The sequence below is a fragment of the Lutra lutra genome, chromosome 1 (assembly GCF_902655055.1).
Source record: "Lutra lutra chromosome 1, mLutLut1.2, whole genome shotgun sequence".
Taxonomy (NCBI): domain Eukaryota; kingdom Metazoa; phylum Chordata; class Mammalia; order Carnivora; family Mustelidae; genus Lutra; species Lutra lutra.
This window is the reverse complement of record NC_062278.1, coordinates 166989778-167004666: the sequence shown is the minus strand read 5'-3', so window position 1 is coordinate 167004666 and position 14889 is coordinate 166989778. Positions and strand designations below refer to the sequence as shown.

General features: G+C 41.5%; 1 protein-coding gene across 1 annotated transcript in view; it reads left to right on the top strand.

Annotated features, from left to right (window-relative positions):
• The first annotated feature begins 39 nt into the window (after positions 1-39).
• The window catches only part of XPC (XPC complex subunit, DNA damage recognition and repair factor), a 53346-nt gene continuing 38496 nt past the window's right edge, over positions 40-14889 (top strand). Inside the window, exons 1-2 of the mRNA XM_047743644.1 lie at positions 40-227; positions 5826-6021. Of these exons, the coding sequence (XP_047599600.1) occupies positions 125-227; positions 5826-6021 (299 nt within the window). The 5' untranslated portion in view covers positions 40-124. The remainder of the gene's footprint in view (positions 228-5825; positions 6022-14889) is intronic.

Sequence of the window (14889 nt, the reverse complement as noted above, 5' to 3'; positions counted from 1 at the left end):
CATGGGCTTAATTAGGTCCGTAAGGAAGGGGCGTTGCGGTGTCTTTCCCCCTGTGGGGCGGAGTCCACTCTCAGCTTTCCGTGGTGTGGTGCTTCACTCTCTAGGGGAGTCTTGTCTGGGCAATATGGTTCGGAAGCGCGGGGCCGGTAGGGAGCCGCAAGGACGCGAACCCTGCGGCCGGAAGGCCAAGGGCGAGAGCATGGCCGGGCGTGAGAAGAAGGAGGCGGGTGAGAGCGAGATCTAGCCGGCCTTAGGGGGATATGCTGGTGGAGGGCAGGAGGCAGGGTGCGGGGAGCGGGGAGGCCGGGCTCTGGGAGGTGGGGGGCGTAGGCTGCCCCGTGTCCATCTTCCCAGAGGAGACGACGTTACGCTGCAGGGGGAGACAGGCGGTTGTGTCTGTGCTCTAGTCCTTATCCATGTCGCTACTCATTAGTCCTCGTGAGGAGTGATGCGCCCTAGGCGTTCCCCCTGGAGCTCTACCTGCACATTGGCTCTCGCGCATAGCTTCTTTTTTCCTCCCTGTTACCCACAGGATACGGTCCAGCCTCCTGCAGATGCAAACAGCTGAATAGGGAAAAAGGCATTGCAGTTGTTTTGTGGTCCCAGAAGACGGATGGACCAGAGTGCTGTAGTTTGCGGACTCCCAGAATAATATCTTCAGTTAAATCTCACCCCAGAGTTCCAGATTCGGATCCAATCTGAATTCTCCACCTGGATATCAAATATATTTCTTATATTTGTCAAGGGCAAAGCAAAACTCCTGATTTCCCCCTTAAACCTATATCCCCACCTTTTCCCATTCTGAATATATGGCAGTTCAGAAATTAAATTAGCTCTTAAGCACACCTTTCCCTTACAGGTACACATCTAATCCATCTGTATCTCAAATCTCTTCACCTCTCTTTGTTTCCACGGTCACAATCCCTGCCTAAAGCCACCATTACTTTTCAGTTGAACAATTACAGATGCCTCTTTACTGGACTCCCTACTTTTCTTTATCCCCCTGCAGTGGTTTTCCCACCCAGCAGCCCAGGTGATTTAAAAAAAAAAAAAAATCGAATCATGCCATGTTCCTCTGTCAGACCTGTGGCTTTCCATTGCTCTTGGCCTAAAATCCAAATTCCTTACCATGGCTTGCAAGACCTTACATGATTTGGCTGCTGCTGCTTCTCTTGTTGTCTCCTATGACTCTGTCAGATACCCTCTCTACTGGCTTCCTTTCTGTTCTTCAGACATGCCATGTTATTTCTCACCGTGAGCCTTTGGCTTTGATGTTCCTTTCTCCATGGCTCTAGGGTGGCAGATTTCTGTTCCTTCAGAAATCATACCACTTTGAGTGCCTTATCTAAGGTGATCTTCCCCAGGTACTCTCTGTCACAGGCCCTAACAGCCTCTGTCACATAATGTAATGATCTTGTTAATTTACTTCTTTTTTGCTTATCTTCCCACAATTTAAGTTTATGAAACATGTTTTATTTTTGCTGTGTCCTATATTGTTCTCTCTTGCTGTGCATTTATTAAGTCCTCAGTAAATATCTTAAATAATTGCGTAATGCATGCTGTAGAAGGGATTTCTGGGGTTCTTGAAATAATCTGTGTGGATTAGGTAACTAGCAAGGACTCCTATGACCCTAGATTCAATAATCCTGTGATTCTTTACATAAGTTCATCATCCGTTAGTAAATAGGCAAATAGAAGTCATTTCTAAACTTAGAAGGTGATTAACTTCATGGTTAATGCTATGAGTTCTACTTTATTCATTTACTCATTCAGATAACATTTTTGGGATACCTGATATATGCTGTGCACACGCTAGTTGACATGAGAGAGATTACTTGGAGGAGCTTAAAGTGCTGTAGTGTTGATGTTTACAAGAAATACTCAAGACAGTGTGATACATTGGAAGAAGGTACCAGGCTTTGTGGCTTCTGAAGGAATAATCAAGTTTGGAGAGATTGGGAAATGCTCTCTGAAGGAGTTATGTTTGATCTGTGACTTTGAGAATGAGTAACATTTTAGCAAATGGCTATGAAAGGGGTTTTTATTTCCAGTCAGAAAGAATATATTCTGAATATACGGCAGTTCAAAAATTAGAAGTTGTAATCTGATGGAAATTCCACCTGCCTGGGTACCATTCCTTCCCACTGAACACTTTATTTGGATGCCAGGTTGGTGCAGCTCCAACAATTAGTAGTTGTTCATATGTACTTGTGTAAATTATCTTGGACAAATAGTTTAGCTGCCCTGAAACATATTACTGTCTTTCAGGGTGGTTGTGAGTTTTCAGTGAGATAGGCACTCCTGCCGTGGTCCATATCAGGTAATCAGATGGGCTAGCTTCTATCAGTTCAGCTTAGGTGTAGGCAAGGATGCACCCAAGCTTCACTGAAATTGAACTGGAGGAGCTAACCGGTGAGTTCCCAAGGCAGCTTCCAGGAAGAGTTACTACCTCTGCTGTGCTTGGGTGGAGGAAAAATCTGGCTGTGGTTTGGGCTATAGGTGACACTGACTCAGTGACCTTCAGTGTGGTTTCTAACAGCACCTCAGTGCATGCCAAGGTGATCCCTGGCATCATTCAACATTTAGGGTCAAAGAAAACCGTCTTCCACAGTATTTCCTTGTTTCTATTAGGGCATCTCTAATTTCTTCATGTTTCTTCATTGTGTTAATGCTTTCATTGATGTGACTCATTAATTCCTTCAACAAGTATTTACTGAGCACCTGCTATTTCCAGAGACTGTTCTAGGCACTAAAATTCTAGTAGTGAATGGGTCAGGCAAGGTCCCTGCTGTCACGATGCTTACAGTTTGTGGGGAGGTCTTGGTAGGGCAGACAATAAAAAGTTAAATAAGTTCACACGGTGATGAGAGTTAGGAAGAGAGGTAAAGGTAATAGAACTGACATGGGGGTGGCAGGGTCGGGGGGAAGTAAGTCAGAGTCAGTGGTCCAGGGACACCTGTTTTGAGGAGGTGAAACTTTGAAGCAATTAGTGTCCCGCAGGAGCTTTTCAAAGGTAGTTCTCAGGGAAGAGTTATAGGCAGAGGAATCAGTATGTTTAAAGACGGAGGAGGAAATGAAATGTGGTTGGCACACAACTGGACACAGTGAGAAGCAAGTAGTAGGAATTGAGGCGGGAAAGGTAAGCAGGACCCTTGTCTGGAAACCAAGTTAAGGAGTTCATATTTTATTCTAAGTACTCGCAGTTTTAAGCAGGTATTTAAAAACCTCAATAGAAGGCTAAGCAGACCAAAGTGATAATTCCTGCCCTTCTGAAATTACCATATTGAGCTCAAGGAGACTGGTTAGGTAGCTCTAGATCTTAAGAGAGGCCTAGAAAATAGCCTTTGGATTCTCTGGGACCCCCAAAGTGTAAAGAATTAAAAAAAAAAAAGTAACCTGTATTTCTGCTATCCAGAAATAATGGCATATTTCCTTCTCATCTGTTTTTCTAAGTAGTGGAAACCATACTGTAAAAACAATTTTGCATGTTTAACATTTTATCATGTCATTTTCCTCTGTCTTAAAAGATGACTGAGTTAATATTCTAATGTATGTGCATAATGATTATATCATGGTTGGGCATGCAGATTTTAAAAATTTACGGGTATTAGAGTAGTCCCCCCTCTTATTTGCAGGGATATATATTCCATGACCCCCCAGCCTAATGGATTCTTGAAACATGGGTGGTACCAAACCTTGTATATGCTGTGTTTTTTCCTATATGTTCATACCTATGATAAAGTTTAATTGACACATTAGGCACAGTAAGAGATTAATAGCCACTAACAATAAAATAGAACAGTTAAAACAATATACTGTAGTATAAGTTATGTGAATATGTTCTCTTTCTCTCAAAGTATCTTAATTGTACTGTACTCAGCCTTCTAATTCTTAAGGTGATGTGAGATGATAAAATGCTAAGTGACTGAGTGAATGACTTAGGCATTGTGACATAGTCTTAGGCTACTCTTGACCTTCAGGAGAGTGTCAGAAGGGGGATCATCCGCTTCTCTGGTTGGTCCCTTCCCCCCACCAATTGAAACCACAGATGGGGGGAATGATTGAAAATAATCGTGTGGAAATTTTTTTTGATTCAGATTTTTTTTGTTTCCATTCTTGCCCCCCTTTTGACTCCTTTAACTCTTTCTTCAAAGCACAAAAATAGACACAGTTGTACTTTTTCACCAACTGTATAAGTTTGGTATGGAAGAAATGGTGCTTTTGAGTTATCCTTCCACCTGTGTTTTTAGATTAGTAAAAATGAAGCATTTCACACCTTTGTTGCACATGTGTTCATAGATGGCTAAAAAGCGTGAAAAGATCCAGAAATCCTCTGATGTCAGGAACATCCTACTCAAACTGTCAAGTCATAAACCTTTAAGCAGCTTCTGGCCTTGGAATAAGAAGCGTCTCAGATTGGAAAGAATTTTGAAATTGTTTGTGTTTTGGTTAAAATGTTTAAAGCATGAGAATGCCTGAATTCCTTTTATAAAACATTGTAAAGAAACTGAACTGAATTAGTGATTTTATCTAGTGTTAGAACAAATGCCCTACTACTAGGAGAAATCTATTAAAATTATGATTTTATTTAGATCGAAAGGGAGAGCTTTTCTCCCATGCAAGAGTATATTCTTGGGGAATATAAATATCTATCAGTAGAGTCAGTAGGACAAAACATAAATGAAAGGAATAAACAATCTGATAATAGGTTAGTATTGCTGCTCCTTTTGGAACCTCAAAAACGACTAAAGTATTTTTGTTTTCCAAAATTAACTGAAGTGGAAAGATGAAGATGCTTTATTTCAGATTCAGGATTATTTTTATGAATATATTTGCAAAATAGAAGATATCTTCCCCTGCTATGTTATTTATTCTTTATTGAAAATTGATTTATTAATATATTAAGAAACAGACCATACCTTTAGTTACCCTAATTTAACTAAAGCCAGTAGCCTGTACATTTTTAAAATCTCCCTTTATCGGGGCACCTGGGTGGCTCAGTGGGTTAAGCCGCTGCCTTCGGCTCAGGTCATGATCCCAGGTCCTGGGTTCGAGCCCCGCGTCGGGCTTTCTGCTCAGCAGGGAGCCTGCTTCCTCCTCTCTCTCTGCCTACCTCTCTGCCTACTTGTGATTTCTCTCTGTCAAATAAATAAATAAAATCTTTAAAAAAAAATAAAATCTCCCTTTATCAAAAACAGCAATTATTTTAAGGAAATAAAGGTATTTTTGAATTACTACTGTCTTATTCCAACCCTAAGCTTGCTGAGATGGATGGTATATGAGTATACTTTCGGGTTAGATTAGAAAGGTTTTATGAAGTATATTTTGAGCAGGATTTGGTTTTGAAAGGTAGTAGAAACATGGATTAGTAATAATAAGGTTGTGATAAAACTTGGACATGTTTATGAGCTCAAAACATTTACTTAATAGTGGGTTACTCCTAAAGTAACTAGTCTTGGCAAGTAATAAGTAAGCAAGGTATTACTAGCAGATTGATGTATTTTTCCTTCCTGGCTATTAGCTGAAATTTGAGATTTGGAAGCCAGGTTTTACTAGGGTCATGTGGCATTCCATGTAACCTCGTGAGGCAACGGAATAAACCCCGATAAAGGAAGCTGGTTTTTACTGGGAGTGCAGGGTGTATACTGGGCTGGAGGTAGGAGGAGGCTGGAGGCTGGTTGTGGAATAAGTGGAATGGTGTCCCAGCGATGGAGATGGGCTCTGGAGGGAGGTGACAGAAGAGGGCTTTCCATCACCTGCCTGTGAAGGCACACTGCCTGTGCCTTTCCTGTGTCACTTACCTTGTGTTCTTTGTGGTCATCTAGATGTCTTGGAAGACGAGAAACTGTTAAAGACAAGCCTTCTCTCCAAAGTCTCACAAGGAAAGAGGAAGAGAGGCTGCAGTGATCCTGGGGGCCCTGCCCATGGTCCAGCCAAAAAGAAGGTGGCCAAGGTGACTGTTAAATCTGAAAACCCCACAGTTGTGAAGGATGAAGCCCTCAGCGATGGGGAGGAGTTCAGGTGAGATGGCTGAAAAGCTTCCAGCCAGGTCTTGATTCTGTCCCCCTGGAAGTGTGAGTCTCTTTTTGCTGTCACTGGTATCTGTGCACAAGATGGGATCTTTAAACTCCTCCAGCTGGAGCTCAGACCACTAGTAAGATTCTTCACAATTACAGTAGACCCTTGACCAACCAGGTTGGAACTGCATGGGTCCACTTCTACGTGGAGGTTTTTTGTTTTGTTTTGTTTTGTTTTGTTTTGTTTTGTTTTGTTTTTTTTTGTCAAATACCTTAGTAAGTATTATAAATGTAGTTTTTCCTGTGACTTTAAAAAAATGTGTCCTTCGTCCTTCTCTAGCTTACTTTACTGGAAGGATACAGTATATAAAACGTATAACATACAAAATATATGTTCAATCAACTGTATGTTATTGGTAAGGCTTCCAGTCAACAGTAGCCAAGTAGTAGTAGTTTTGGGGGTATCAAAAGTTCTGTGCAGATGTTTGATTGTGCAAGTGGCCAGTGCCCTAACCCTGCGTTATTCAAGGGTCAGCTTTGTATTGTTTGCCTCCCAGACTTTTTGGATGACAGCGATGGCCAACAGAAAGGCATTTATCTGTGGTTACACAGCTGGACAGTGGCAAAAACCAGATGAGACTTAGGCCTCTGACTCTTGGTCCAGTGCTCTTTATACTGCACAGTGATACTACATACATAAGATACTGGCCTGCCATTCCAGCCTTCACTTGTACTGCTCTCCACACGTTCATTCTGCTCCCACCCAACTGGACTTCTTGTCGCTCTCTTGCCACATGCTCAGACTTTTCTGCCTCTGAAGCATGCTCGTTCTTCCTGCTGTAGGAATGCTTTCTTCCACCTGCAAGATGTGGATCAGAATCCGTCCACTCGACAGTCTTCACTTATTCTTCCCCTTTTTTCTCCTCTGATTTCTTGCATTTATTTGTGCCTAGGCCATGTACCTTGGCTTACTACCCTGCAGGCTTTCTGAAGCCTGGAGCCAGCCACACCTAGTTTTGTTTTTGTAGGCCCTGTGGCATCTAGGGCGGGGCCTTTTGTTGGGCAGAATTTGCAGTTGAGTAAACATGCATAGTACTGTGTGGTGAACAGTGACTACAAGCCTAGTGAACACTTGATTTTTCACCTCCCCGGAAAGTTGTGGGGAGGAGTGGAAGAGGCAGAACAGAGAGGTAGTAGTTCCTTCAGAAACCAGTCTTCCATCTTCGTGCTGGCTTTCCCTGCAGCCTGCAGTCCTGGCAGAGGAAGGCAGCCCAGGAGAGGGCCAGCAGTAGACAGGCCATGGAAGCATGGGAATTTTGCACTCAGGTCACCTCTTCTTTTCCCTTAGACTTTTCCTGAGAGTGCATGCCTCTGAGCTTCCTGCTTCCCAGTTGTCTCTTCCCACTAGTTGAATTATCAGAGAAATCCATGTACACATAGACCAGGATGCTGTGCTGGCAGGTAAAGCTCTGGGCCCCCCTTACCCTCTCCATTGATAGTCAACTGCTGTCAGATCCATAGTGCATGGACATTTTCACTACATTTATTCTAAGGAGAAATTTTTGTTTCTCTGGTGCTGAAAGTGGTCGGCCACAAGGGGAATGCATGTAATTTTAGAGCTGAAGACCGACTGGTTATTTTAAATGTCTGAGTTCAAATCTTAGATGATGTTCTCACTTGATACTACAGGTCAGACCTTATGAAAGCAAAAAGTAAATGTGCTCTAAGCACATTTTCTTTTTTAAGATTTTATTTATTTGACAGACAGAGATCACAAGTAGGCAGAGAGGCAGGCAGAGAGAGAGGAGAAAGCAGGCTCCCTGCCCAGCAGAGAGCCCAGGGTTCGATCCCACGACCCTGAGACCATGACCCGAGCTGAAGGCAGAGGCTTTAACCCACTGAGCCACCCAGACACCCCTCTAAGCACATTTAAAAAAATTTTTTTTATAAACATATCATGTATTATTAGCCCCAGGGGTATAGGTCTGTGAATCGCCAGGTTTACACACTTCACAGCACTCACCATAGCACATACCCTCCCCAATGTCCATAAACCCAACACCCTCTCCCAACACCCCTCCCCACGGCCACCCTCAGTTGTTTTGTGACAGTAAAAGTCTCTTAAGGTTTGTCTCCTTCCCGATTCCATCTTGTTTCATTTATTCTTTCCCTAACCTCCAAACCCCCCACGTTGCATCTTCACTTCCTCATATCAGAGAGATCACATGATAGTTGTCTTTCTCCAATTGATGTATTTTGCTCAGTTCCATCAATGTTGTTGCACATGGCAAGATTTCATTTCTTTTGATGGCTGCATAGTATTCCATTGTATATATATACCACATCTTCTTTATCCATTCATCTGTTGATGGACATCTAGGTTCTTTCTATAGTTTGGCTATTGTGGACCTTGCTGCTATAAACATTTGGGTGCACATGCCCCTTCGGATCACTATGTTTGTATCTTTAGGGTAAATACCTAGTAGTGCAATTGCTGGGTCGTAAGGTAGCTCTATTTCCAACTTTTTGAGGAACCTCCATGCTGTTTTCCAGAGTGGTTGCACCAGCTTGCATTCCCACCAACAGTGTAGGAGGATTCCCCTTTATCCGCATCCTCGCCAGCATCTGTCATTTCCTGACTTGTTAATTTTAGCCATTCTGACTGGTGTAAGGTGGTATCTTACTGCAGTTTTGATTTGTATTTCCCTGATGCCGAGTGATGTGGAGCACTTTTTCATGTGTCTGTTGGCCATCTGGATGTGGCCATCCTTTGCAGAAATGTCTGTTCATGTCCTCTGCCTATTTCTTTATTGGATTATTTGTTCTTTGGGTGTTGAGTTTGCTAAGCTCTTTATAGATTTTGAATACTAGCCCTTTATCTGATATGTCGTTTGCAAATATCTTCTCCCATTCTGTCAGTTGTCTTTTGGTTTTGTTAACTGTTTCCTTTGCTATGCAAAAGCTTTTGATCTTGATGAAATCCCAGTAGTTCATTTTTGCCCTTCCTTCCCTTGTCCTTAGCAATGTTTCTAGGAAGAAGTTGCTGCGGCTGAGGTCGAAGAGGTTGCTGTCTGTGTTCTCCTCAAGGATTTTGATGGATTCCTTTCTCACATTGAGATCCTTCACCCATTTTGAGCCTATTTTCGTGTGTGGTGTAAGGAACTGGTCCAGTTTCATTTTTTTGCATGTGGCTGTCCAATTTTCCCAACACCATTTGTTGAAGAGGCTGTTTTTTTTCCATTGGACATTCTTTCCTGCTTTGTCGAATATTAGTTGACCATAGAGTTGAGGATCTATTTCTGGGCTCTCTATTCTGTTCCATTGATCTATGTGTCTGTTTTTGTGCCAGTACCATACTGTCTTGATGATGACAGCTTTGTAATAGAGCTTGAAGTCCGGAATTGTGATGCCACTAGCTTTGGCTTTCTTTTTCAATATTCCTTTGGCTATTCGAGGTCTTTTCTGGTTCCATATAAATTTTAGGAGTATTGGTTCCATTTCTTTGAAAAAGATGGATGGTATTTTGATAGAGATTGCATTAAATGTGTAGATTGCTTTAGGTAGCATAGACATTTTCACCATATTTGTTCTTCCAATCCATGAGCATGGAACATTTTTCCATTTCTTTGTGTCTTCCTCAGTTTCTTTTATGAGTACTTTATAGTTTTCTGAGTACAAATTCCTTGCCTCTTTGGTTAGGTTTATTGCTAGGTATCTTACGGTTTTGCATTCAATTGTAAATGGGATTGACTCCTTAATTTCTCTTTCTTCTGTCTTGTTGTTGGTGTAGAGAAATGCAACTGATTTCTGTGCATTGATTTTATATTCTGACACTTTAATGAATTCCTGTACAAGTTCTAGCAGATTTGGAGTGGAGTCTTTTGGGTTTTCCACATATAGTATCATATCATCTGCAAAGAGTTTGACTTCTTCTTTGCCAATTTGGATGCCTTTAATTTCTTTTTGTTGTCTGATTGCTGAGGCCAGGACTTCTAGTACTATGTTGAATAGCAGTGGTGATAATGGACATCCCTGCCATATTCCTGACCTTAGCCCAAAAGCTGTCAGTTTTTCTCCATTGAGAATGATATTTGCGGTTGGTTTTTCATAGGTGGCTTTGATAATATTGAGGTATGTACCCTCTATCCCTACACTTTGAAGAGTTTTGATCAGGAAGGGATGCTGTACTTTATCAAATGCTTTTTCAGCATCTGTTGAGAGTATCATATGGTTCTTGTTCTTTCTTTTATTAATGTATTGTATCACATTGATTGATTTGCGGATGTTGAATCAACCTTGGAGCCCTGGAATAAGTCCCACTTGGTCGTGGTGAATAATCCTTTGAATGTACTATTGGATCCTTTTGGCTAGTATTTTTTTTTTTTAAGATTTTATTTATTTGACAGATCACAAGTAGGCAGAGAGGCAGGCAGAGAGAGGAGGAAGCAGGCTTCCCGCTGAGCAGAGAGCCCGATGCGGGGCTCGATCCCAGGACCCTGGGATCACGACCCGAGCTGAAGGCAGGGCCTTTAACCCACTGTGCCACCCAGGTGCCCCTTTTGGCTAGTATTTTGGTGAGAATTTTTGCATCTGTGTTCATCAAGGATATTGGTCTGTAATTCTCTTTTTTGATGGGATCTTTATCTGGTTTTGGGATCAAGATAATGCTGGCCTCATAAAATGAGTTTGGGAGTTTTCCTTCCATTTCTATTTTTTGGAACGGTTTCAGGAGAATAGGAATTAATTCTTCTTTAAATGTTTGGTAGAATTCCCCTGGGAAGCCATCTGGCCCTGGGCTTTTGTTTGTTTGCAGATTTTTGATGATTGTTTCAATCTCCTTACTGGTTATGGGTCTGCTCAGGTTTGCTCATATTATGTTCTTATAATTGTTTGTATTTCTTTGGTGTTGGTTGTGATCTCTCCTCTTTCACTCATGATTTTATTAATTTGGGTCCCTTCTCTTTTCTTTTTGATAAGTCTGGCCAGGGGTTTATCAATCTTATTAATTCTTTCAAAGAACCAGCTCCTAGTTTCGTTGATTTGTTCTATTGTTTTTTTGGTTTCTATTTCATTGATTTCTGCTCTGATCTTTATTATTTTTCTTCTCCTTCTGTTTAGGCTTTCTTTGTTGTTCTTTCTCCAGCTCCTTTAGGTGTAGGGTTAGGTTGTGTATTTGAGACCTTTCTTGTTTCTTGAAAAAGGCTTGTATCATTATGTATTTTCCTCTCAGGACTGCCTTTGCTGTGTCCAACAGATTTTGAACCATTGTGTTTTCATTATCATTTGTTTCCATGAATTTTTCAATTCTTCTTTGATTTCCTGGTTGACTCACTCATCATTTAGTAGGATGCTCTTTAGCCTCCATGTAGTTGAGTTCTTTCCAACTTTCCTCTTGTGATTGAGTTCTAGCTTTAGAGCATTGTGGTCTGAAAATACGCAGGGAGTGATCCCAATCTTTTGATACCAGTTGAGACCTGATTTATGACTCAGGATGTGATCTATTCTGGAGAATGTTCCATGTGCACTAGAGAAGAATGTGTATTCTGTTGCTTCGGGATGGAATGTTCCGAATATATCTGATGTCCATCTGGTCCAGTGTGTCATTTAAGGCCTTTATTTCCTTGTTGACCTTTTGCTGGGATGATCTGTCCATTTCAGTGAGGGGAGTGTTAAAGTCCCCTACTATTATTGTATTGTTGTTGATGTGTTTCTTTGATTTTGTTTTTAATTGGTTTATATAGTTGGCTGCTCCCATGTTAGGGGCATAGATATTTGAAATTGTTAGATCTTCTTGTTGGACAGACCCTTTGAGTATGATATAGTGTCCTTTCTCATCTCTTATTAGAGTCTTTGGTTTAAAATCTAATTTATCTGATATAAGGATAGCCACCCCAGCTTTCTTTTGATGTCCATTCGCATGGTAAATCCACCCCCTCACTTTAAATCCGGAAGTGTCTTTGGGTCAAAATGAGTTTCTTGTAGGCATATTGATGGGTTTTGTTTTTTTATCCATTCTGATACCGTGTGTCTTTTGCTTGGGGCATTTAGCCCATTTACATTCAGGGTAACTATTGAGAGATATGAATTTAGTGCCATTGTATTGCCTGTAAGGTGACTGTTACTGTATATTTTCTCTGTTCCTTTCTGATCTACTACTACTTTTAGGGTCTCTCTTTGCTTAGAGGATCCCTCTCAATATTTCCTGTAGAGCTGGTTTGGTGTTTGCAAATTCTTTCAGTTTTTCTTTGTCCTGGAAGCATTTTATCTCTCCTTCTATTTTCAATTACAGCCTAGCTGGATATAGTATTCTTGGCTGCACGTTTTTCTCGTTTAGTGCTCTGAATATATCGTGCCAGTTATTTCTGGCCTGCCAGGTCTCTGTGGATAAGTCCGCTGCCAATCTAATATTTTTACCATTGTATGTTACAGCCTTGTCCCAGGCTGCTTTCAGGATATTCTTTGTTGCTAAGCCTTGTAAATTTTAGTATTAGATGACGGGGTGTGGACCTATTCTTATCATTTTGAGGGGGGTTCTCTGCACCTCCTGGATTTTGATGCTTGTTCTCTTTGCCATATTAGGGAAATTCTCTACAATAATTCTCTCCAATATACCTTCTGCTCCCCTCTCTCTTCTTCTTCTGGAATCCCAATTATTCTAATGTTGTTTTGTCTTACGGTAATCACTTTCCTCTCGAATTCTCCCCTCATGGTCCAGTAGTTGTATCTCTTTTGCTCAGCCTCTTTATTCTCTGTCATTTGGTCCTCTATATCACTAATTCTTTCTTCTGCCTCATTTATCCTAACAGTAAGAGCCTCAATTTTTGATTGCACCTCATTAATAGCTTTTTTGATTTCAACTTGGTTAGATCATAGTTCTTTTATTTCTCCAGAAATGGGCTTTTATTTCTCCAGACAGGGTTTCTCTAATATCTTCCATGCCTTTTTTGAGCCTGGCTAGAACCTTGAGAATCATCATTCTGAACTCTAGATCTGACATATTACCAATGTCCGTATTGATTAGGTCCCTAGCCTTCGGTACTACCTCTTGTTCTTTTTTTTTTGTGGTGAGTTTTTCTGCCTTGTCGTTTTGTCCAGATAAGAATATATGAAGGAGCAAATAAAATACTAAAAGGGTGACAAAGACCCCAGGAAAATGTGCTTTAACCAAATCAGAAGAGACCCCAAATCATCAGGGGGAGAAAAGCGGTAAAAAGAATTTCAGAAAAAAAAAATTAAAAAAGAAAACAAATGTAAAAAAGAAAAAATATATTTATATTAGACTGGTGACTAGAACAGGGTCACCCACTTAATTTTGGGAGTATTTTGGTCTCTTAGAAGAAACTACCTTCCAAAATTTAAAAGAATGAAAAACATAAATAAGGGTAAACACAATGAAGGGTTGGAATATGACTATAAAGGTGAAACTTTTTTTTTTTTAATTTCTAAAAAAAGGAGTTGATAAGTTGTTTGGGAGAATAAAGAAAAAGAAAGTGGAGAGAATTTGCTCAAGCTGAAGACTAGAACAAATCCCTGTGTAGATTAAGGGTGCATTTTGATCTATTAGAAGAAGTTGTACCCCAAATTTTTTTAGAAGAAAAACCCTATGTGTATACAAAAAATAAAGTTAGATACAATGAAGGATAAAATATGACTATAATAATGAAGGCTCAAAACAGAATTTTTTTTAATGAAAGGTATTGTTAAGATAAACTAGGTAAAAAATGTTAAAAGAGGAAAGGGTAAAAGTTAAAAAAAATTTAGCAGAAGAAAAAACATAAAATTAAAAAAATTAATTAACTTTGCAAGACTAAAGAATCATGGGGAGAAAGCCATGAATTCCATGCTTTGCTTTCTCCTCCTCTGGAATTCCGCTGTTCTCCTGGTAAGTGAACTTGGTCTTGGCTCGATTTCTTGTTGATCTTCTGGGGGAGGGGCCTGTTGTAGAGATTCTCAAGTGTCTTTGCCTGAGCCGGAATTGCACCGCCCTTACCAGGGGCCAGGCTAAGTAATCCACTGGGGTTTGCTTTCAGGAGCGTTTGTTCCCTGAATGTTTTGCGCTTTCTGTAGAGTTCTGGAGGACAGGAATGAAAGTGGCCGTCTCCAAATCTCCAGCCCGGAGGAGCTGAGAGCTCGGGGCCCCACTCCTCAATGCGCCCTGGGAGAAAAGTGCTCAATCACTCCTGTCTCCCTGGGCTCCCGGTGTGCTCCGAGCTGACTCAGCCTGTGACCCAGCATCTCTGTCTCTGGCACACAGCCCCACCTGGAGTCTCTGAACCCCACAGATACCTGAGCTCTTCCAAGGGGGTCTCCCTGGATCTTGTGGGGTCCCTGCTCACAAAACAGTGGCCTGTGCCACGGATCACGATTTAAGGTAACCCCGAGCTGAGAGCTCACTCCTCGGATCCGTCTCTGTAGCTGGCTTCCCCGCTTTAATACCTGTGAGCTCTGCAACACTCAGACAGCCCCGATCCTTCTGTGACCCTGCGGGACCTGAGGCCACACTGTCCCCATGTAGGCTTCACCCCGGCTTAACCTCTGAAGTCTCACAGTGGAGCAGACTTCTGAAGGTTCTGATTTTGTGCTCCGTTGTTCTGCCGCTGGCTGGGGGTGGGCCCTTCCCCCTGCGGTCTATCTTCCTGACACTTTGGATTCACTTCTTTGCGGGTCCTACCTTTCAGAAAGTGGTCGATTTTCTGTTTCTAGAATTGTTGCTCTTCTTCTCTTCGATCTCCTGTTGGATTTGTAGGTGTTCAGAATGTTTTGATAAGCTATCTAGCTGATCTCCTGCTACCTGATGTTGTCTCAGCCTGCTACTTCTCCGCCATCTTGACTCCTCTCCCCCCAAGCACATTTTATATATGAAATTGCGAAA